General features: G+C 46.0%; 2 protein-coding genes across 2 annotated transcripts; both read left to right on the top strand.

The window, feature by feature from the left end:
• Positions 1-9,741: 9,741 nt before the first annotated feature.
• LOC123440762 (protein LURP-one-related 11-like) lies at positions 9,742-10,820 on the top strand. The gene has a single exon (XM_045117311.1). It carries the CDS (start codon positions 10,024-10,026, stop codon positions 10,603-10,605), a length of 582 nt encoding a protein of 193 aa, XP_044973246.1. The 5' UTR covers positions 9,742-10,023; the 3' UTR covers positions 10,606-10,820.
• Positions 10,821-19,063: 8,243 nt separating this feature from the next.
• On the top strand, positions 19,064-23,677 carry LOC123445344 (2-hydroxyacyl-CoA lyase). The gene is made up of 2 exons (XM_045122317.1): positions 19,064-20,778; positions 23,106-23,677. The coding sequence occupies exons 1-2, from the start codon at positions 19,372-19,374 to the stop codon at positions 23,418-23,420; spliced, it is 1,722 nt and encodes a 573-aa protein (XP_044978252.1). The 5' UTR covers positions 19,064-19,371; the 3' UTR covers positions 23,421-23,677.
• Positions 23,678-24,727: the final 1,050 nt, after the last annotated feature.

The following is a 24,727-nucleotide window of genomic DNA, read 5'->3' as shown; positions in this document are numbered from 1 at the left end:
AGAAGAAGAGAAAAAATTAGAAGAGGAGGAGAGGAGAAGTAGAAGAATAGAAGAGGAGAAGTAGAAGTAGAAGAAGAAGTCGAAGAAGAGGAGAGATAGAAGAGGAGGAAAAATTAGTTTAGGGTTACAAGAAGAAGAAATATATTTTTTTGTCATTTAATTTTGCTATTGTATAGTGTATATGCTTAAGTGTTAATAGTGTTTCTTAGATTATTGCTTAATTTTGCTATTGTATATGCTTAAGTGTTAATAGTTTAATTTTGCTATTGTATATGCTTAAGTGTTAATAGTTTATTTTTAGCAAGAAAATTAATAGAACTAGTTTATTTTTTTAGTTCATTTTACGATGCTTATCCCGCATCCTCGTCGTCGACTCGGCGGAGGACACGTGCTTGATCAAAAGGGCCCTGTCCGGGACTGGGCTCCGCCCGGCTGGTATTGGGAGGTGCTACCTTCCGGGGGGCGTAGGTTGGTGAGGAGCCAGCCCGTGGTTGACCCGATCCTTGTTTGGTGGCGGTCGCATGGGCTAGTGAGGGTGCCGAGGCTTCCGGACACCGCGGAGGTGGTACGTCACCGTGTCAGCGAGGAGGATGAGCACGTCCGTCGCTACATGGTTGCGTTGGAGGGCAGGTTCGAGCATACCTGGTAGGTTCTTCGGAGATCTCACTGGAGCTATGATCCTGTGATGGTTCCTTCTCTTTGGGTGTCCACCGCCCGCGCCGATACCCGTCGGGCGCTACGGTTATAGATGTATCAGTGATGCTATATGTATGATAGTATTCGAGGAGTATTAGTGATAATATTCGACGATGTACGGACAAAAGAGATGATGTATTTGCTTATAATTGAATGCATGCTAATTTGAATACTACTTTATTTTACGATTTGGTTTGCTTATTGAATGCTCAAATTGGAAAAGTACTCCTACTTTGAATACTATGCAGAAATCTAGGAGTCCCGGGTGGAGCCACGACCCGGGACTAAAGTTGTTTTGGAACGGAGTTCCTGATAGAATAATTCTTTTTTGGTACAAAGGTTAAGAGAATCCGTTTTTTGCAGAACTATGGATCCACATATCAGGAACCTCGAAGAGGAAGAACTTCTCGAAGATATAATCAAAGACGGCCCCGACGTTGAACCAGCTGAATCTCCGTCGTCATATCTGAACCACGACGTTGGAATGGAGGTCGAGCGACACGAAGATGAAGCCGATGGGGCAGGAGATAGGTCCAATGACGGAGAAGGTGATAGCTCCACTGATGGAGAAGCCGGTGAAGAAATAATAAAGTCCGGCGAGGTATACATATGAAGTTCGACAATCACTTGTAATATGTGAAAATTATTGGAGATAGCTCTATATTGTATACATATACATTCATTTGACGAATGTTTCTCCCTCTTAGGCCTCCACATCGAGCAAAACTACGAAACGAGGCCCGACTAGAAAGTTGGATGCACGGACGATAATGCCTACGGGCAAACCCAAGCTTCCTAAGAATGTTGCTGACACATTCAAGAAGCAATGCGGAGTTCTTGTTAAGGATCACGTCCCGATCAGCGTTCGGGAGTGGAACAAGCGCAAAGGGGCAGCCGATAATGACTATGTCGCCGAAAGGTACAAAGATAATCTTTGGAATGATCTCATGTCACATTTCAACCTGCTAGAATGTGAGAATGAAGACGCCGCAGACAAACTGAGGGCCAAAGTCAAGCAGTGGACTCTGAAGAAGATGGCCGAACTGTTCCGTAGCTGGAAGAAGAAGCTATGGAAAAACTATCTGAAGACAAATAAAGTGCCAGTATTCGAGGGGTGTCTAGCCAAGCAGGCGAATCACTGGAAGGCATTTCAAGAGTACAAGGAGTCAGAAGATGCCCATGCATTATCAGAAAAGAACAAGATAAATGCCGACAAGAAGAAATATCACCACACGCTGGGGCCAGGGGGCTATGAGACTGCCATCCCAAAGTGGGATAAGAAAGAGCAAGATCTGCTAGATAAAGGCATCGTACCTGAACCACTCCGTGATGAGTGGGAATTGAGAGCAAGAAATTGGTTCCTTGCGCATGGTGGGTCGTACGACGAAAAAACAGGGGACCTCATCTGCAATGACGGTCTTAGGATACCCAGGGAGAATTGGAAAAGGATACTGAAAGAAATTAAGGAGGGAAAAAGAAAGTTCACTGCAGATAGAGATAAAGATTTGCTCACACTGGTCCTCGGCAATGACAAACATGGAGGACGAACGCGAGGCTTCGGTCCTTCTTACCCGTGGTGGCTTGGGTTTGCCAGAGACCAAGACACTTACAGAAGCCGAGAGAGAGCAAAGAAGCGGCAGCAGGATGAGGAGAATGACAAGTTCAACCAGTTGCTTCCCAGGATTAACGAGCAACAGAAGCAGATTGATGAGCTTAGAGGAGTACCGCGCCAGGAAGATCCTGCACTTGATATTACCGGCGCCCCATCTAAGCGGAAAAGCAGCGTGGCTGAATCTGAGGCCCCGCCCGATGATGCACGAAGAATGATAGAGGGCGGTCCTGGCTACCCCGTGGATGGAATCAAGGAGTCAACATCATGTGAACTCCATCAGAAATTCAAGAACATATCCATGAAGGTGGCCGTCGGACAAGCTTTACCTTCTGGCCCTGATGCACGCTGACATGGCCGTGAGATTCCAGCTGGCTTGGCTAAAGTCGGGGTGGATGAAATCATGACGGGGTTTCATGATATGGAGATCGACATAGCTGGACCCGAAGATGAGAGGACACTCGGAGAAGTACTGGGTGGAGTCATCCTATGGGACAAGAACTACATCAAGCTTCCAGGCTCGGCCCCAAGGACAACACCGCCTCCGAGTCGTCGCAGGTCACCTACACCTCCATTACCTCCAAGCCCTCCACATGACGTCGGCCAGCACAACACGAGTCCATCTCGATCACCGCCGCCGGACTTGGGTCTTCCGACTCCGCCGCCGCCCGCACAGGATACTAAGCGGAAGCGTGCCACCAAGAACGCTCCACCGACGATTCCTAAGCGACGGAGCCCCCCAAAGCGCAAACGATCGCCTCTCCCAAAGGTACCTCATGCTAATCTTCCTATCAGACCTTATGATCGTACCCCCGAGGAAAACGCCAGGATAGCAAAGGAACATCATGATGCGCAGATGAAAAAGAAGGAACCCGAGCCCCGCCCGGAATACACCGAGAAGCAAATAGCATGGGCAAAAGACTTCATAACCCTTCCATCACAGTATGACTTACACTATAAGCCTGGTGACTATACATGCACATTGCAGAAGGAAGTGAAAAAGAGCACCCCACGTGCAAGTGCAAGTGGGAGCAAATCAAGTTCAACTACAAGCAAGAAAAAATCAGACGTTACTCAGCTTGGACAACAGGCCAAACAGTCGATCCCACCCCTCAAGGTGTTAACCGAGAATGTTCCCCCTCCGGTGTAGGGGCAAGCTTTTGAAAGAGCAAAGGAGTTGGCGGCTGAATGTGGTATCTCGGTTGAAGATTTGCTGGCTTCCCAAGACGACAGGATACCCAAGGCTGTGGTAGCCCCTAAGCCACAGTTTGTCATGGGAGAGCCTTTGGTCCGCAAAGATGATCTCCCAACAAATATGCGTTACTTGCATCAATGGTACTTAAGTGAATCAAAGAATGGGAGAACGATGATCGTGCTGAGTGTCCCACGGGAGTACTACGGCCCCTCCGAAGAAATCCATATCGACTTTGATGAACTCTTCCAGATGTACAATGGCGACGCCCTCGACAAATCGCTTATGAGTTGCTATTGTCTGTAAGTTTTTCAATTCGTTGTCTACATATAACTTGTTTAGTTATTTCAATTCATTCTCTATATATAACTTGTACTCTATTTTGCAGAATGAAGATTCTGGATTGTAAAAGTAAGAGCATCCTAAATATTGGGTTTATTGACCCAGATAAAATACATATAGCGACGCTAACTGATAAACCCAAGGAGACGGAGGAAAACCTTCTAAGTTTCTAATAGATCAAAATTTCTGTGACCACATACTGTTTCCATACAACTTCAGGTGAGGGTCTTTACTCTGTTGTGTCCATTCACTTATAAGTGTAATTGATAAGTTACTGACACACAAACACACACACACACACACACACACACACACACACACATATATATATATATATATATATACATGTGCAGTTTCCATTGGATTCTGTTGGACATTCAAATTGATAAGGGAAGAGTTGATGCCTTCGACCCATTATCGAGACCCTTGGAACAGTTCCAAAGCCTGCACGACATGCTCCAAGGGTAATTTTAATCATTCTTGCGCTCTATCGGTCTCTTTCGATGATTTTCTGATATATCAATTAATGAAAAACTTAGCAAATCATTATCCTTGTCGGGCAGGGTTTGGAAGCGGTTCAAGTGCGTGACTCCCGGTAACTTTCCTGAGAAGCTGACCTTTAGAGCGGCTCAGGTAAGTAGTAGTATGATATACTTCTATTAATTTTCAATACATTTATGATGCTAGATTATTATTTTGATTATATATATTCTATTCTCGTAAAGTGCGACCAGCAGCCACGGGGAACGCATCTATGCGGATACTATGTTTGCGAGACCATTCACACGTTTACCTTTGAGCTCAAGGATCACAGATTCGACGTAAGCAATGAACATTCACACCTCTATTTTTACCCGTCATTATTTGTTGTCATGATTGATATTCATATTCATCTCCTCTTATTTTATAGCACACGGCCATGAGGACGAAGGTCCTACCAGAGCAACGCGCGATTGTTGTTGCAGAGGAGCTTGCGGGATTTCTGAGGACGGAAGCTATAGATGACAAAGGACGATTTAGTGTAACTAGGGGCCATTACTCATGTTCGTCCATGTAATCGAATAGACGGGCTCTAGTCCCGATAATTCAGATCTTCATATAATTGTATATATATGCTCGCTTGTAAGATAAGTTAATCTTATATATATATGCATAATTATTTCTATTTAAATTATATGAAAACTAATTCCCAAACACCAAACGAGGCATCACGTTAATCTCCCGAACACCTAAACCCTAAAACCCTAAAACCCAAAAATAATTTCATTAAAAAAAAACCCAAAAACCAGCAAAATCTGAAAATCTTTAGTCCCGGTCCGTGTAACGAACCGGGACTAAAGGGCCTGCCCCTGGGGCGCTACGAGGCGCCCACGTGGAGCACCTTTAGTCCCGGATTGTAACAGGGCCGGGACTAAAGGTTAGTCCTTTAGTCCCGCCCCTTTAGTCCCGGTTGGTGAACCGGGACTAAAGCCCTTTACGGGCCGGGGCTAAAGGCCCCGTCCCCACTAGTGATTCACATAAAAACAAAACTATTCTCAGATTATCATCTCATGGTGCCTCGCGAGCGGCGGGAATCAAGATACCGATATGAGGTAAACCCCTAAAGGCTTGTTTGGTTCCTTTAGATTTGAAGGGGTTTGAAGGGATTAAGAGGGATTAAATTTTCTACAAATCAAATTCCATCTAAATCCCCTTCAATCTTCTTCAATCCCTTTCTGGGAGGGATTAACCGAACAAGGCTAATGCACTTGGACTCTTGGTCGCTCATGCCACAAACCACTACCTCCACCTCTAGTCTGCCTAAGTCATGAGGCGCTCGCAACCTAAGAACGTAATATACGCACAAAATATGAACAAGAATACCGCCAAAATTACATCATCGCCTAATAAAGAATTCAAAGCTCGAATTTAGCAATAGCCGATAGGAAGGAAATACTAAAACTGGCTTGGGGCCGAAAATTATAACTAATTAACTAGCAAATTATAACCTCTTTTTAATGTTTCCAGTGGAGATAGGATCTCTTAGCCTTACATATTTTGTTCGTAGTTTGGCGTGCATAATTACAGCATACAAACTTATAAAGTATGGTAATATCCATAGACAACTAAACGAACACATTTTAACATGTTGAACCCAATGGAAAGGATATTGGAAGCTCATAAGTAGAAGATCCATTGGTCTGCTAGGTTGAGAAACTATATGGGAGTTCATACAAATTTCATCAACTTTAGGCTCTGAAGCATTGACATTACTACATTGTTTATGATGGAGTTCCCCACCAGGCCACCATAACATGGAGTCTGCTCTGATGGAAACCTTCTTTGCTTGTATTTGGAATATATATGTTTAGAGGTTCATTAAGAGCATGAAATGTGCCAATAGCTTTTGGCACATTTCAAGAGCAAGTTGTCTTTTGTCAAGAAAGGTTAAATTTCTTGACAACTAAATAGTTTCACTTGAAGAATTCGTGGAACAAATTAACTACACTGGAAAGACAATGGTAGCACATTCCACTCTAAAATCATCTAGGTATTTAATAAAATTCAAATCTCCATCCTCGAATGTGTGAACTACACATTTTCACGTATGCTACTTTTAGAGACAAATTTTCTCCCCTTCATCCTATCATGAGCATGTTCAGCAGTTATTACAGATGTTGTCAAATATAATATTGTACTCCCTCTATAAAAACATACGATATTTTAGATCACTTGTGATCTTAAAGATAGTGAGTGATCTAAAAGATCTTATATTAGTTTACAGAGGAAGTGATGCATTGTTCAAGCTGAAATGATAAAATAAAACTTCGTTGTTAGGTGTCCACTGTATGTAACAATTGCATGTTTAACTGTTTTCTCCAAAATTACGTGATAGATTTGAATACAAGACACATGGACTTTACTATGTTAGGTATCCACTTTAAAAATTAAATGGTTGTATCATACCTAGCTCAGCCTATGTTAGCACTATCACTAACTTTTGAAACAAGTACGAGCCTTACTGCAATAGACAGGGAAAGTCTGCTCGAAAATTTTATGGTTGCTTTCCTTACGAAAAAATGGCATGGTTGTTGCATGGAGAACTTACAATATTCTATTGAAATTAATAGGCTTGCTGCCCCGCACATTACAAAGTGTGTACTCGTGTAAACATCAACGTTACATGAAGGGCCAATGCTTTTGGTGTGTTTGGTTTGAGGACCGAAAGTCATGAAATGTCATGGTTTCATCCCAAAGTCATGGGTTGGTTTCATCCTTGTGTTCAGTTGATGATAAAAAATGTCATGGGTTGGTTCCAACCTTGTGTTCAGTTGATGATAAAAAAAGTCATGGTTTGGTTCCGTCCCCCTATTTAGTTGGAGAGATGAAATGAGAAGAATCTGATGCCACTCACCTCTTCGATATAAATGGTGAGATTACATCTCCAAACAAATAGAGTTCTTTGCATTTGACAAGCCTATACTTTAAATTTTCAGCAACAATTTCTTTCTGTTTTTAACACATGCAAATAAAAATATATGATCATGAGCACATACCAAATATTTACGAAAAATAATCACGAAAATGAAAAAATAACCATGAAAAAGATAATCACGAAAACAAAAAAATTATCACGAAAACTTTTGTTTGGGTAGAGCACTCAATGGGCTAGGGTGGCCCCCATTTCGCTTTACCAACCCCAGGGAAACTCCGAATACAGGCCGTCATCCTTAGTACAGACAGACTGATTGGGTGCTAAGATCCAAAGTCGAGAGGGAAACAGCCCAGATCGTACGCTAAGGTCCCTAAGCATGCGGGGGTGAGCGCGGTAAGAATTGCTTGGTTATTTTTTTTCTTTGCTTTCATGGACGAATAACAAGCCGATTTCTCCAAATCAGTGGAATCACTTGATGAAGCATCTGGAGGGAATATTTACTGCATGTGGAGGACCCAATTTCGGTTTCTAACCCAACTAAACACGAGAATGGCTGCTAGGGATGAAACCAACCCGTCTAATTCTACCTCATCCTGAAACCAACAGATTAGATGGTTGTATCATACCTAGCTCAGCCTATGTTAGCACTATCACTAACTTTTGAAACAAGTACGAGCCTTACTGCAATTGACAGGGAAAGTCTGCTCGAAAATTTCATGATTGTTTTCCTTACGTAAAAATGGCATGGCCGTTGCATGGAGAACTTACAATATTCCATTGAAGATTAATAGGCTTGCTGCCTCGCACATTACAAAGTGTGTACTGGTGTAAACAGCAACGTTACATGAAGGGCCAATGCTTTGCAATCTCGATGGTCCCATGGACATTTTGTCTGACTGCTACTAGCATCCACATATATCAAGACATGTGCAAAGAGGACGGAAATGAGTGGCAACATGTGGCTCCATGCCCAACTTGGCTTGTATGAAGACACTTTTGTGGGGGAAAAGGAGCTTTGGGGTCACAATTGATCGAGGAAATTCAGAGCTAATAACTTTGAAAAAGGGAAGAAAGGAAAAGAAGGCATTTGGACATCCGCTGACTTCCTTTGGCTCTCGACCACCACGTATCTTACTGACAAGAAAATATATTTTCCAAAAAATGTTTATACGAAAACAAACCACTTCTTCAAAGTATCCATATATGAGTTCAACTGTTAAATTTCCATAGCCAAATTCAAACATGTATGACATGTGCAAAAATAACAACTCCAGCCCAAGTATTCAAATTTTCAATTTGCTATCTTGGACCACCTTTTTTCTGTTATTATCTTATTAATTTTGCAGGGAGAATCAAAACATTAGAATACGTTCTAGACGGAGGTCGTTGACTAAAACGGGCCGACCGTAAAACACATTCTCCCTTTAATCTGGCTTTCCACGATGCCACATCTACATCGCACACATGTGTATGTACTAAGCTCCCCAAGCATTTCTTCTAGAAAACATGTGTAATCCCCGGACTTAAACTGAGGCTCTACGGAGCCTTGCTCTCTGTCCGTCATGTCTTTTTCGTCTTAAAATAAGTGTCACTGATTTAGTATAACTTAAATACAGAATGCAGTTAGTATGTCTTCTTTTGTTTAGCACTGCAGCATTGCCCTTGTGGTAGCTGATCTCTCAATGTTTTATTCCTTTCGTTCCAAAATAAATGACTTAAAAATAACTCAACTTTATACTAACTTTAGTATAAAGTTGAGTCATATTTGGATCACTTATTTTTGGACGGAGTGAGTATATAATACATACTCATGCATAATCATTTTCTGTCATCGATACAAGCAGCCGTTTGTCCAAACAACTAGAGCTGGATTTCACAAATCCAACGAAAATGGGGATATAACCAAAGGGTGTGACTAAGTTTCAGTCGATTTAGACTTAATCAAGTCTCGGCCAAGTGATATAGTATGTAAAAGAATTGCATGAATCTTCATACAAGATCAATGGATTATGGTATCGACTGAGACATAACGAAGTCTCAATCGACCGAGACTTAGCAAAACTGATAACCAAAATCACAGCTTCTTATTCTTATGCAGTTCTGCCATGCATATTATGGATATAAAGTGATGTTGTCAACAAAGTTGAGGGCTAATCGCCGGCCTGACACCAGACAAGGGGGGGACACAACAGCTCAAGTTTGTCGCCCCACGGTCCAGAACACTTCATGAAAAACGAGGGAAAAACTGATCTGGCCCGCCCAACTGCTTAATTAATTAGGTGCAAGCACCTATCCTTCCTTGAGTGTAGTATACATGGCTACACGCCTGCTTTCTTTCTGCTCGCCGAACGAAACAATCCATTCTCTGACGAGCAGTCGAAATACAAGGATCCATTTTCTGACGTTTCGAATCATCCATCCTTAAACTTGATCTCACACGAGTTCAGCATTGCATTGCATTGCATTGCGGTTTAATTATATCCATGTTTCATCTCTTGGATGGATCACTAAACGTGATGCTGACTGCTACTACTCATAAACAACTCTGGTCCGGCACTATTCTATCCCAACGTGTGACGCTCACACTGCCATAAACTCCAGAGTCCAGACACGGAATAACGAACAAGGGTAGTCTACAGAGCATATATCCAGTATAAATTGGCCAAACCAGCCCACCATCCCAATCATCCTCCCATTCCCAACAGCAGCGGCAGAGCAGAGCCGAGCAGAGCGATCTTCTTCGTCTTCTTCGTCGTCGATCTCTCTTCAATGGCCAAAATCCAGCCCCTCCCCGCGGCCACCTCGCCGTCTTCCTCCGATGATCACCGCCAGGGCCAGCAGACGTACACGGTGTGGATGAAGTCGCTGGTGTTCAACGGCAACGGCTGCGCGGTGTACGGCCCCGACGGCGCCGTCGCCTTCCGGGTCGACAACTACGGCTGCAGGGGCGGCCGCGAGGTCTTCTTCATGGACCGCGCCGGCAACGCCCTCGTCAGGATCAGACGCAAGGGATTTGGCGCGTTCAGGAGGTGGCAGGTCTGCCGGTGCGACGAGGAAGAGACGACGCCGTGGTTCAGCGTCCGCCGGGCCGAGAAGGGCGGGGCCGCCGTGGCGATGCACGGCGGAGCGGGGACGTGCTACAGGATCGACGGTTGCTCTGGCGCGCGCAAGCCCGAGTACAGAGTCCGCGGCGTGGACGGCACGGTCGTGGCGGAGGTGGCGCGGAAGCAGACGGCGGCGGGGGTGGTGCTGGGCCAGGACGTGCTGACGCTCACGGTGGCGCCGGAGATGGATCGTCTGCTCGTCCTGGGCTTGGTCGTCGTGCGTGGCCTCATCAGCCGCTCCTTGTGACGCATGGTGTTCAACCGCTCCTTCTGGTTCAGTTCTCTAGCTAGGAACGTGCATGATGATAGTACCGGAGTTCTATTTTCTTCACACGAACAATTATGAAGTTTTTGCCCAAGCCTAGGACCTTGTGATTCTTTTTTTTCCCCTTTCTCGAAGGTTTTTCAGGACCATAGTTGTAAGTTTGTAACAAGAAGAAGTAAAGTTATTCGTTGATCCTATGTACTCCCTCCGGTCCTAAATACAAGTCTTTTAAGATATTTCACTAGAGGTCTACATAAGAAGCAAAATGAATGAATCTATACTCTAAACTATGACTATATACATCCGTATGTAGGCCCTGTTTGTTTCAGAAGTCCTAGGACTTTTTTTAGTCCCAACTTAAAAGTCCCTAGTCCCTACCCGTTTGTTTCGAGGGACTAAATAGGGATTAGAGGTCATTAAATGACATGCAAAAAAGACCATGTTACCCTTAGTAATGTAGTAGTAGTTATTAAATGACATGCTAAAAGTAGGGGCATTGTTGGAAAAAGTGTCAAAAAGTCCCAAAAGACCCTCCCATAGGGACTTCTCCAAATAGTCCCAAATATCTTCTTTTAGTCCCTAAAAGTCCCTCCCGTTTGTTTCACATGAGACTTTTTGGGACTTTTTTTAGTCCCTACACCAAAAAGTCACTGGAAACAAACACCCCAGTAGTCTTCTATTGGAATCTCTTAAAAGACTTATATTTAAAAACGGAGGGAGTATAAAACTTTGGATTTGTGTTGGTTTACAATATATAGATGAAATCAAGCAACTTGACAATAGACTGCAAAGTAGCTCAAGAAACAGTGCGGGACTTCGCCCCCTCCCCCTGTCCCTCCCCCTCGCCGCCACCGGGGGTGTCGCCGGCCGAAGGCCGCGTGGCGTTGGCGACGGCAGGGCGACTTTCTCGCGCGTGCAGATGGGGGGCTTCGCGGGGCGCCTCCCCTCTGCCAAATGGGGTCGGGCGTCGGGCCGGCCCTGCCCCGCCTCCCTCCCTCCTCCCGACGCCCGGTGGCCGGCGGCGCCGCCCCCTCCACTCCATCCGATGCGGCTCGGGCTCCGGTGTCCTTGGGTGGGCTGGCGGCCGATCTAGCCTCCTGCCCTATACTGGTTGGAGGTGGTTGGTGGGGCTTCGGGTCTGCGATCCCCTGCCCAGATCCGGTGGATGGTGTTGGTAGGCGGTGGTTGGGGTGGCCGGCGGCCCTGATAAGATGGTGGTGATGTGGCTGGTGTCTACGCTACTCCGGTGCGGGATGGTGGAGCTTCGGGCGGATCTGACCAGGGTGTGGAGGCGCTCGTGTTGTGGTGGAGTACTTCCTCCGTCCATAAATAAGTGTACATATAGATTTGCTACTTAGTCAAATTTTGTAAAATTTGACCAACCTTATAGAAAATAGTAGCAATATATATGGCATGAAAATGATATATTTATAAACTTCATGTAAAAACAAATCTATTGATACTTATTTGATATCATAAATGCTAGCATTTTTTTAATAAAGTTAGTCAAAGTTTAACTACTTTGACTGACAGAAAAGGAAAAGGTACATTTATTACCGGACGAAGGGAGTACTCTATAAACATTTCTCGAGCCTCTCGGTTTATTCTGGACCATGCATCAAGTCTTTTATTGGAGTTTTATATGCTAAGGCTGCCCGTAATGGAGTTTCGTATGCTAAGATTTTATTATTATTTTTGCGAGACCGTATGGTAAGAATTAGTCGCCGGCCTCTTGGAGTCGGAGGCTGACACACACAAAAACGTTTGCCAGTCACCACCCACTGGCAGGCCCAGCGAGTAGCTGTCGCACTGAAAATGGCTCGCACCAAGAAGAAAGTTCGGTTGGGCACACTGCAACTTCAACTTCAACTTCAACGCGAAGAAGAAAAAAAAGAGCAGCCTACCACAACGACGTTTAAACTCGGTCAACTCATCGAGGAAACCGGGGCTCAAAGTGTGTACAGCGAGCGCAAGGCCAGTATGCACGCAGGGACGGCGACGGCGATAGGTGTCGTCGGCTTGAAAAGAGCAGGCGAGCGGCAAGACCCACTCTCTCCCTCCCTCCCTCCCAAAAGCTTGGAATAATTCACCGGCTGACAAGTGGTCGCCATCATGAATTTGTGCCTATAATAACCGGAGAAAAAGAAGAAATTCGCGACAGCACACTCGTCTGTCAGCCAGTTGACCGGAAATGCAACGCCGCGTCTAGTTCGACCTTGCCAAACCATCCATCCATGCATCTGGCCCGTCCGTTTCACCAAGATTTCTGCTGATATTTTCAACACACACAAAAGAAAGACCAGCTCGTCTAATTCATCGGGCGCTGGCAACCTGAGAACAACATTATTAACTGCACGGAACATGGACAAGAATGCTGCCAAACTTACAGTATATCATCTACTCTAAGAACCAACGCATGGCTTAAGATGTAGCAACAGCGACTAGGCAGAAAAAACACATGTTATGGTGGCTTCTTTGTTTTCAAACCCGGCTACACCCCCTTTCCATTGCAAATAAATGGAAATGCATTTGTTCTAGAAACAGTTAAGATGGAGAAGGGGAAGCGAGTTCGAGCACTTGTCACGAAATCCACAACGTTCATCCGACATCGTGACGAACGCCATGAGACGAAAACCTAACACCACTATAACATGTTATGGTGGCTTGATGGGGAACTCCATCATAAGCAATATAGGTTCGTCTCTCCTCCACTTATGAGTGTCCAATGTCTCGAAACAATACGGTTGAAGTATTTGTATGATGAAACTATGTTATCGGGCCTTTTATTTTTAATTTTCTTTTTAAAAAGAAGGATTACCTTCGGCCTCTGCATCAACACGATGCATACTATCATGCCAATTTATTTTCAGTTGCAGGCCAATTGTAGTATTTGTTGCAGGCGAACCGATCTAACTATCATGACTATCGGTGTAGGCTCACTTTTTGATGTGAACATGAATAAGCTAATCTTAAAACATGTAATGCTAAATGATCAATTTGATCATGAATCTAACCCATGCTTAGTGGAGTCTGTCCCGCTCGAGACATTCTTTGCTTGTATTCAGGATAATGTTCAAAAGGGTTAAATTTCACAACCAACTAGTATCGCTTGAAGAAACTGTGTAACAAATTTACTACATTGGAAGTACAATGGTAGAACATTCCACTCTATAATCATCTAGGTATTTAACAAATTGCAAATCATGAGGCTCGATTGCATGAACCACACACTTTTCTTCCCTGCATCCTATCATGAGCATGTTCAGAAGTTATTGCAAATCTAATATTGTGCATTGTTCAAGCTAGGAGATAAGGGTGGCAATGATAAGATGAAACCTCGTTGTTGTAATGATAACCAAAGGGCAACCATTACAAAATTTGCGACGATTAACAGGAGTACTAGTACTTCTAAAATGATGATGGCTTAGGTACGCAGATTCAGTTTGGTACTGCTATCCCAAAACTACATATGTTACACTTGCCTAAACAGTAGATGGATAAACCCTTGTGCTGCAACAATACTAAATGATACTGCAAATGTAGCCAAGGCCCGATTAGAACGAATACCTTCTTTTCCCTCCTAATTGGTGTGGACAACTAAACTGATAGTTGTGGATTTTCTGAACATGAATGTGTCACTACAGTAACTACAAGGGTATGCATATTTACTTAAAAATCGCTTGTTATATGTCTGTACTAGTTCCAGCCAAGATGATCAAGTTCCGCCAAAGATGTGGGTCGACATCTATCATGTGTGTATGATAGTTCCAGCTAACACCACTTTGTAGAACAATGAGATCTCTTGGTTGTTCTTGAACTTCTTTTTTTGCCTTCCCAACCAAAGCTTTTAGCCCATCCAGCTGGAATGAAGCTAGCTCTTCCCCATCTGGCACCACTCCGTTCGAGCTATCAGCTCCCCAATGCTTGATAGGACAGACAGATTTTATAGTTTTATTTTAGTAGAAACTTGAATGAATTATTCCAGTATAAACAGCTAAAGGAAAGGCTTCTAATCACACACTTATCGTCTGGAGATTGCTACGCCTTACAGCCTTGCTTTTCATTGTCATTGCCATTGTAGCACGCGTTTGACCCAGCCCATAAGGGCCATGCTGACTTGATGTCATCCCTACCTTTCTTTTATATCTCACTAGAACTCCCTCGTGAGTGCGGCACACACCTTTATCTTTGTTTCGGAGCGGGTAGCGTATTATTACCCCTACGTACCACACCACCGGGCGGTTGTCCTTCCTGTCGGGTAGAGAAGGGCAAGGCGTGGCCGCGATGGGTGCCTCGGCGCGCGAAAGCCAGAGTACAGAGTCCTCGGCGTGGATGGCACTGCCGTGGCAAAGGTGGCGCAGAAGCAGACGACGGTGGGGGTGGTGCTGGGGGAGACGTGCTGACATTGACGGTGGCACCGGAGGTACATCTTTTTCATGTATAACAATTTCTCTAATTCTTACGTTTTAAGAGAAGTTTTGAATTTAACAAAATGAAGACACTCTGTTTTTCGCGACACCAAAATCGATGCGTGAACCGTATCAGACAGAAGAACGCGCTGCATCGGACTAAAGACCGCACTGCATTGAACGGGCAAGCGAACTTCATGGTTTCTTTTTGTCCGATGTGAATTTTCTCATGCGAGGAATTGGACCGCACTTCACACCGGACATAAGTGAACCGCAGCGTTATAGAGAAGTGAACCTCATTACACATGTTTTTCTGTTTACTGTTTTTTATACGAGGTGAGTGCAATGCACATAAAAGAAAAAGAGAACCTCGACACAAGTTTAAGTGAACACGACGTAAGTTTAAGTGAACAATATTACCTTTTTTTCATTTCCTCAACATTTTTGCATTTCACATTTTGGGGTAAGTAAACCGCGACACACTCGGAACTGAACCACAACACACTCGAAAAGGAACCACATTATTGCAAGCAAAACAAATTACTTTGAGATAAATGACAACATATTCAGCACTCGTGACCCAACCGAATTGCATCGCTGCTCGAGCAGAACAGAGGCACAGAACCAACAATTTTTTACAACATGTATTTTACTCTGCACAACGAAGCACCACCTCGAATACAAGACAAACTGCATCGAGGCAACAAGTGAACCACGGAGGCGTGCATCAAATAGCAAGCACAATGTGAGTGAGCTGCCTGCTACATTGACAAACTAGAAGATGACGTCCCAAAACAAACTGATGCTCGTTGTTGGATAAGGGAGTACGCCAACAAACTGCATCACTTGAACCAGTGTACCGCACGCATCGTGCTGGTGAGCTTCACGACCACACACATGAGTCGTCCTCCACTACTGAATCTCCCGTGGGATAGAGCGGAGGTGGCGGCGACGAGGGTAGGATCCAGGGTGGGAGAGACAGGGCATGCCAGATCCAGGTGCCGGACGGCCCTGGATATGGGCAGTTAAGGCGGGGAACAACGGAGCACGGGGAATCCCGTGCGTGGCGGGGCTGTCCACGGGCGGTGGCGACAGGAGACGACGAGATCCGACCGGGGTAGGCATGGAAGCCGGGGAAGTGCCGAGGATGACTGGATCTAGCCGAAGAGGAGGGCTGGAGGCCGGAGCAGGCGGAGGGGATGGGATCCAGCCAGAGGAGCGGCGAGGAGCAAGGGAAGTGGTAGCGTCCGGGGGTTCCTCCTCCTCGTAGTCGCTCAGTTAGGGTGGGGTCGAGGACAGGGCACCGCAGTTGCCCGACGTGCACTAGCTCCAGCTGCGAGCCACCTGGATCCGGCGATCTCCGGCACCGCAACACGCCCACCACTACCCCCTCTACACGGAGGCATGATGCACGGGCAGGTGGCTGGTGACGTCGTGGCGAAGCGAGGGGAAGGGGGTGGGGCATGATGTGCGGCGCGAGTGGCTGGCGATGGTGCACAAGGAAGCTGGAGGAGGGCGCGGGGTGGAGGTCTGCACTATGGGTGCCTAATGGGGTAGGTGGTGGGGTGGTTGCGTGAGAAGAAGGGAGTGGGGTAATGGTGGGGTAGGAGGTGGTGGTTAGTTTTGTAGCTACAACGGTGGGTGCGGGTGTTAGCAGAATAAGGGTCTTAGGGGTGTTTGTAGAATAGATCCACCATATATATAAATACATCCTACCACCTAGGGGTAGTTATCCCACATGTCTTATATATTATCATGTGATAGTGTATATACTAATATATCATTGTAAGTATGTTGATATACTATATATAAGATACTTCCACGTGAGTTACATGAATAAAAAGCAAGTTGACCCATGATTTTTATTACATTTCCGAACACGTATATATTTGTACGTAAAAATGAGCATACTCAAAATACGAGACATACTACCAAAAAAGAAAAGATGATGGAAATAAAAAAGAAAAGAGGAAACACAATATGAAACCCCTCCTTAAAAAAAATAAACCCAGCACCTGACTGTTGCTGATGCGTGGCCGCCTTGTAGTCCCGGTCGGTGTTACCAACTGGGACTAAAGGTCCTCCTGCACTCGCGCACCATAGTGGCCACGTGCAGCATCCTTAGGCCCGGTTCGTAACACAACCGAGACTAAAATTTTGGGCCTTTAGTCCCGATTGTTTAGTTCCGGTTGTTGAACCGGGACTAAAGGCCCTTTGAAACCGGGGATAATGGCCCGTTTTACACTAGTTTTCCCTTCTTCTCTTCCTAATTCGATCGATAATATCATATTTCATCTCAACGCTAAAACTAGGATCAACAAGCAACAAGTAGGATAATAAGACTACAAGGGCTATCTAGTAGGAGATACTACTTCGATAAAGAAACAAGGTCGAAAGGCCAAAAAACTTGTGTACATTATCGAATTTAGGCATGACAACTAGATCCCAAGACGGAGGCAACTCGTCCACCACAACAAGAATCCAAGCAACATGACTCTATCAAATAAGAACATACCAGCAACATGTAACATAACACATAGTCATTCCTATATATACTATAGAAACAAACATCCCTACTATAATGTTCCACCAACACTCATGGAGAATTAACCAAAAGATACATCTTACCGAGGGAAAGGCGAGATCTTCGGTCGGGGTTAAGGAGGCTGATGGTGGCAGAGCGTGGAAGAGTCTTCAAGGTCCATGGAGGGAGACCTAGTTAGCAAGGTTCATTACATAGATTCAGTTCAGCGGAAATGGACCAAGTTAGCTATCTAGCTAGATGAAAAGATAGATGCATGAAGTGTTTAACAAATTTTCATATTATTATATAATATGAGCATGGAAGATAGTACTAGCAGACTAGAATAGATGACACATACAATTCAAGAGTGGAGAACCAATGTTGCCATAAATTAAACTAGAACCATTAAACTAGAGCCGTGTAGACTAGATGCCAGATATAACTACTCTGCCAACAATGGAATCAGGAATACAAGTGAGCACACATACCTCAACTGAAAATTTAGTTAACACGCAACATTGAACCGAACATTCAGTTCAAAGTACAATGGTCTGAACACTAAACCAAAGCACTAACAATGAAAATCCAATACACTGAACCGAAGCACTAACACTGAACTGGGCGCACCCAGAGGTGTGAGAACTCAAATTTCTAATATTGCTTGGCCTAACTTTTGGTACAAATAGCAAGTGCTTCTTCAGTGCTCTCCATGAACACTGAAAACCACATTAAAACGAGAGCTTGATTTGCAACTGCACAATACACCATTAATTGGATTAATGTTACTAGACTTGTGCAATCTATTTCTGGGAACTATTCGTATAGAAATTTGAATACATGTAAAGGACGCATGCTTAGTCAGTGGACGGTCACCAACTCCACCAGCACCCCAATAGTACAAGGCACAACGCTGAAGTGGACGGGACGTAGCGGATCATCTGTAGCCCGGAACGGGGATCACTACTTGCCTTATTCTACTAGGCAGCGATGCAATCGGGCTGGGTGGCATGGACACTACTTGCAGATAGGTAAGAAGATCACTACCACTGCCACTACTTGCAGAGAGATAAGCAGAGCCAACAACAACCTAGGAGGAGGAGGAGAAGGTGAACTTGGTGACGGCCTAGGTGCCCTTGAAGACGACGTGGTTGGCGAGCTCGCTGGGGAGGATGGGGGCGGCAGTCATGGCAGAGGGTGGAAGAAAACCTAGATGCGAGGGGAAAGAGGGGTGGGGGGGCAAGGCAAGGGGAGACGAGTACTTACAACCGGGGGTATGCCAGAGGAGGTACATCGGCATCAAGGTGTCGTGCGGTGGCGTCTTGAAGTTGGACCGTACGTTGCGTTGAGCGGGCTGCGGCCGCGTTGTCTCCTACGAATCCTCAAGTCCATCTCGAGGTATCAGAGGGGCTCAAAGAAAACATTTTTTTGAGCCGAGAAGAAAACATTTTACCTGGAATTATATTGAGTTGCCTATGTATGTTTGGCCTCATCATTTCAGCGGAGGGGAAAGTGCTTTTGAACATGATGGTGAGTGAGTCTATGCAGAGCAGAGCAGAGCAGGCTGGTGGACGAGAGGAGCAGAGCAAAAGGAGAGAACACTCCTCCTACGGCGTCCATCCAGCAGATTTCCTCCACCGGCCGCCGGACGCCACCAGATACACCGCAGCCTCCGGGGAGGCGCATCTGCCCCGCCGGCTCGCCGCCGCCTGTCACTGACTGACCCCCTTTATAAACGTCCGTGAGCCAGCAGACCCACCACACCCAACCGCCCGGAGCCGGATCGGAGAACCCATCCATCCCCAGACCACACCACAGATGGCGTCCGACTCCGCCGCGAGGGTCGACGGCAGCGCGCTGGCGGGGCGGGCGCTGGCGGCGGCCGGGGCGCGGCACATGTTCGGGGTGGTGGGCATCCCGGTCACCTCGCTGGCCTCCCGCGCCGCTGCCGCGGGGTGCCGCTTCCTCGCCTTCCGCAACGAGCAGTCCGCGGGGTACGCCGCCGCCGCCTACGGCTTCCTCACGGGCGAGCCCGGCCTGCTCCTCACCGTCTCCGGGCCCGGATGCGTCCACGGCCTGGCGGGCCTCTCCCACGCCACCGCCAACGCCTGGCCGCTCCTCATGGTCTCCGGCTCCTGCGACCAGCGCGACGCCGGCCGGGGCGACTTCCAGGAGCTCGACCAGATCGCCGCCACCAAGCCCTTCGCCAAGCTCGCCGTCAAGGCCGCCGGCATCGCCGACATCCCCCGCCTCGTCTTCCAGGCCCTCGCCGCCACCGTCGCCGGCCGCCCCGGCGGGTGCTACCTCGACATCCCCTCCGACGTCCTCCACCAAACCCTCGCCGAATCTGAGGCGGCCTCCCTCATAGCGGAGGCCGCGGCCGCCGCCGGTTCCGCCGATCCGTCCCCGCCGAAACACAAGTCCCTGGACCAGGGCATCGTCGAGGCGGCCGAGCTGCTCCGGCGCGCGGAGCGGCCTCTGGTAGTGGTCGGGAAGGGCGCCGCCTACGCACGTGCCGAGAAGGCGATCCAGAAGCTGGTGGACACCACCGGCATCCCCTTCCTCCCGACTCCAATGGGGAAGGGGGTCGTGCCAGATGTGCATCCACTCTCCTCCACGGCCGCGCGTTCCCTTGCCATTGGCCAGTGCGATGTGGCGCTTGTCGTCGGCGCCAGGCTCAATTGGTTGCTTCACTTTGGTGAGCCGCCCAAGTGGTCCAAGGATGTCAAGTTCATACTCGTGGACGTTGCTGAGGATGAGATCGTGCTTCGGAAGCCGCAAGTTGGTCTCGTTGGCGATGCAAAGAGGGTCATTGAGCTCCTCAACAGGGATATCAAGGATCAGCCGTTCTGCTTGGCGCGGTCACACCCATGGGTTGATGCAATCACCAAGAAGAGCAAGGATAATGTGCTTAAGATGGAGGCACAGCTGGTGAAGGATGTCGTGCCGTTCAATTTCATGACACCAATGCGGATCATTCGGGATGCGATCCTTGCCGAGGGGAGCCCTGCTCCAGTAGTGGTCTCAGAAGGGGCCAATACCATGGATGTTGGCAGGGCTGTGCTTGTGCAGAATGAGCCGAGGACAAGACTGGATGCAGGGACATGGGGGACGATGGGTGTCGGGTTGGGGTACTGTGTTGCAGCAGCAGTAGCTGAGCCAGAACGACTCGTGGTTGCAGTGGAGGGCGACTCTGGATTCGGTTTCAGTGCAATGGAGGTTGAGGTACGTGTGATGACATTCGCAACTTACTTGGTTTCATTTGCACAGACGTATTATTGGTACCCTTCTTTGTTTCATGTTGCCATTTACTTTTCCTATTATCATGCTGTTGTGAGCTGAAACTGATATTTTTTGGGTGAGACAAGGAAGGGTAGTAGATTGGGCACTTCATGCTATTGTCAATGAGCTTTTATACTGTGCTTGGAAGGTACACAAGGGACTGGTACCTCCTAAATAAAAACATGTAGGAATACCTCTCTAGGATCAGAACATATTTGTGTGAAGGCAGGATCGATCTTTCCTGTTCCCCAAACATCAGCCCTTGCTGTTACAGATGTGATTTTAGATCAACAATGAAAAGTAGGTACAACTTCTTAGTGGGTTACAGATGCCAAAGGAGAAGATCAAACACAAACCTCACAAACATAAATTAATCTTCAGAAGACATCTTTAACTCAGTAACACAGAAACAGACACTAAACACCAGCATTCTATACTTTACAAACAGCCATAGGTAATATTGAGCTGTGGGGGCAGTGGCAGGGATGGATGGTAGGATGCACGACAAGCAGTTGGATCTGAAAAGGAGCACCTCGAGGTTAGTGCAGAGGCCAAGCTTCGGTTGGTGGTACCCTGTAATGTCTGAGTACGTGGTTGAGGTTAATGCTGATGGTGATGAGCATGTGACGCTCACACAGCTGATGCTGCAGTTACTGCTGGTGGCCTGCTACGCCTAGGCCGGACTTGTAGATGGGAAGCGAAGCAGGGGAGAGAGGTGGTCCAGCTAGGAAAGCTCATGGAGTAGGCGTGCGGGTTGATGTTATTGTTGCCCGTTAGAGTGGTTAGAGGCATATACAGGCTTTTTTTTCTTACTCAAACAGTAGGGGAGGGCTTGCACATGTGTGAAGTTTTTGCAAGTAGCCAATGAGAGATAGGGTTGTACTTGTACCTGGCGTAGTCTCTGTGGTCAGAAAATACCATGAAACATTGCTGTTCTACCCTTGTGACTTGGTACCTCCACCTTCACAGCGTCTCAGCATGAAGTAGTACCAGAAGGTACAGCCATTAGATGGGGACATAATATGAACCACTGAGCTGCCTTTCCAGGACAGTAGAAATGATCATTGTCGATAATTCAGAAAATACTAGACACATCATCCAAGTACATTAACTCTTACAAGTATTATTATGAACTATGATATCTCGAACACACTATGATCTATGACATCACGGCAAAAAGGCTCAATTGGTAGATTTGACAAAAGAATAGGGTGCCCAGGGATTGTTCATGCTGGTTCATTTGTAAATACACGTCTTGAATGTAGAAAACCAGTTTTGTCAACTTACAGATACCACCACCATTGTAAACAATGAGGGGGGGGGGATACCTTAGGCTAACAAGTGGCCGAAAAAAAAGAAACGCCAGCAGCACCTAGATTCGTCAAATATCAGTAGAACAGAACTGTATCCCGGCGGTCTCCAGAAGTTTCACAATAGTGCCCATAACCGTAGCAATCTTGCACACGAGAATTACCTGGTTTGGATGCCAGAAAGCTTTCTTACAAAAAAATAACATCATTGTGGCACGACCAAATAACCCAACAAACCACCACAGGTCCACACATGATAGTAGAGTAAAGATCCCATCCAATACCGTCTAACCATTGCCCACATAATATGTGATGCTAGTTAAAGGATTAAAATATCTATGCACTAACTCCCACATGAAGCGAGCAACGTGACAATCAAAGGAGGTACTAGATAGCCTCATCATGTCCGCAAAAGCAACACGTCTTACTTCCTTACCAATTTCTTTTGAGAAAATTATCTTTGGTGAGAATTGCCCCTCGACCCAATTCCGCAGGTGAGAGTGAGCCAATAGTACAAAAGAATTCATAAGTATCCTGTACATCGAATGGACAGTAAATTGTCCGTTCTGACCCAAAGCCCATGTGAAGCGATCAGCTCATCAGATAATTGGACCTGTGCTACCAATTCATTCCATGGTACGAGTTAGAGAATCATTCTAGTGACTTATACATCATCAAACTTTTGGCTGTTAGTTTTATCGCTTATATGTTTTTTTGTCTGTTTACCAGCTTCATTCAGGTGGCGTTTGTTGTTACTAACAGCTTGGTTTGGGTATCCTTCTTCTTGGCCTTGCTTATTTGTTTGTTCTGTGTGTTTCTACCTGATACTAGTCTGACCTTGAAGAAACAGTTTTTCCTTCTAAATAATGTAGTTGTATCTTGTATCAAGCATTTAATTCGACTATGTTGGACCGGATACAGGTCTTGTAGTTATCTACAATCTGCTGTTTCATTTTGCAGACATTGGTAAGGTACCAACTGCCTGTTGTTGTGATTGTCTTCAACAACAACGGTGTCTACGGCGGTGACAGAAGAGGGCCCGATGAGTTAACGGGGCCCTACAAAGATGACCCCGCCCCAACCTCCTTCGTTCCTGGCGCAGGTTACCACAAGATGATGGAAGCCTTCGGAGGAAAAGGCTATCTTGTCGAGACACCGGACGAGCTAAGATCCGCCCTCTCGGAGTCGTTCCGCGCCAGGAAACCGGCGGTGATCAACGTCACCATAGACCCCTATGCCGGCGCGGAGAGTGGCAGGATGCAGCATAAGAACTGAGTCCCTAAGATCTGAACTTGTTTCTCGCTGCCCCAGAAATAAGGAAGCCCTTCTGGTCCTGGATAGTCTCGCATTCACCGATGGCACGTGGACTTTGTGTAATGTGTGTATTGTGTTTGTGGACACTAGCAATTGTATACATGTATAATTCAGGTGTTGGCGGCAGAGTGCAAATCGGACCGTTGCGCTGTTCTGTTGAGTTTTTGGGAAGGAATTCATTTAGTTGGAATACAAGTGAAACAAGACCTATTGCCTTTTTTGCCATGCTTGCTGAATTAACAGCTGACAAATATCTGAAACCAAACTTTTTTTTTTTTGAGTAACAGACGCGCTCACGAACATTCTGTACATTCAGCCTTATGAGCGCATAAACAAACATTCCGTACACTTAACTTTATGAACGCACAAACACTTTAAGCTGGTATGCCTTTTGTTCTCCAAAACATGCATGCATCGATTTGTTGAGTTTGCACCAACATATGTAGCAAAACAAATGCAAGCTATTTTCAAACGTAATGGCCATGCTATTTGACACTGAACTGAACCTTTGCACCGTGCGTTTATCTAGCGTTAATATTTTTGATGGACAGGAATCAGGGACGGGAATTCTTCCAGAAGTCTTTGTCTCAAGGCCTGAAAGGACATATGCACGTCCGAACAGGACAGAGGGATTGGACTAAGAAGCCTTCAAGCCATGGATCACGGGTTCATTCTTTCCTCTTCTTGGACACTCGACTCTCATTTGTATTTTGTGCTCATATTTAAATATTTTAGGATACCTCATTTTGGGTTGCCAACTCGGAAGAGGATTTGTAGCTTGCACGGCACGCAAATCTGCGGCCGCCTGACTGACACGTGATTCTAAAACTGGTTTACTCTTTGCATGTGATTTAGACCTTAGGCCTGTATCAATGTTAGTTTTTTAGCATGGTATCATAAACATTTTGCTGACATGACATACTAGTTAATGAAGAAAAAAAATGAGGTTGTATCTTAGCTAATATTCAACCCTTGCACGTGGCCATGAGCAAAAAATAATTCTAACCCAATCATAGCACGCATTACCCCAAATTATGAAATATAGATACAACTCATAAGAAACAATGTATTGACATGGGTATATCTTAAATTATTAATGCTCCTATGATAACGTGATAAGAGACGATGCATTGACACATGCCTTAGTTACTTTGATGAGATCCATGCGCGCAACTTTTCGCAGTTCGTGCCAGCTCCACCCATTCCACCTCCCACCATTTTTCTTTTGACTTCCAATTTTGAATATTCTATATCTTTTGAACAATAAG

This window comes from Hordeum vulgare, chromosome 3H, assembly GCF_904849725.1.
Source record: "Hordeum vulgare subsp. vulgare chromosome 3H, MorexV3_pseudomolecules_assembly, whole genome shotgun sequence".
Taxonomy (NCBI): Eukaryota; Viridiplantae; Streptophyta; class Magnoliopsida; order Poales; family Poaceae; genus Hordeum; species Hordeum vulgare.
This window is presented reverse-complemented; position numbering and strand designations above follow the sequence as displayed.

Excerpts from the sequence above, each read along its gene's own strand:
- LOC123445344 (XM_045122317.1), top strand. The coding sequence starts at position 19,372 with ATGGCGTCCGACTCCGCCGCGAGGGTCGACGGCAGCGCGCTGGCGGGG. Across the intron at positions 20,779-23,105 it reads TCAGTGCAATGGAGGTTGAG|ACATTGGTAAGGTACCAACT; the intron begins GTACGTGTGATG and ends TTCATTTTGCAG.
- LOC123440762 (XM_045117311.1), top strand. The coding sequence starts at position 10,024 with ATGGCCAAAATCCAGCCCCTCCCCGCGGCCACCTCGCCGTCTTCCTCC.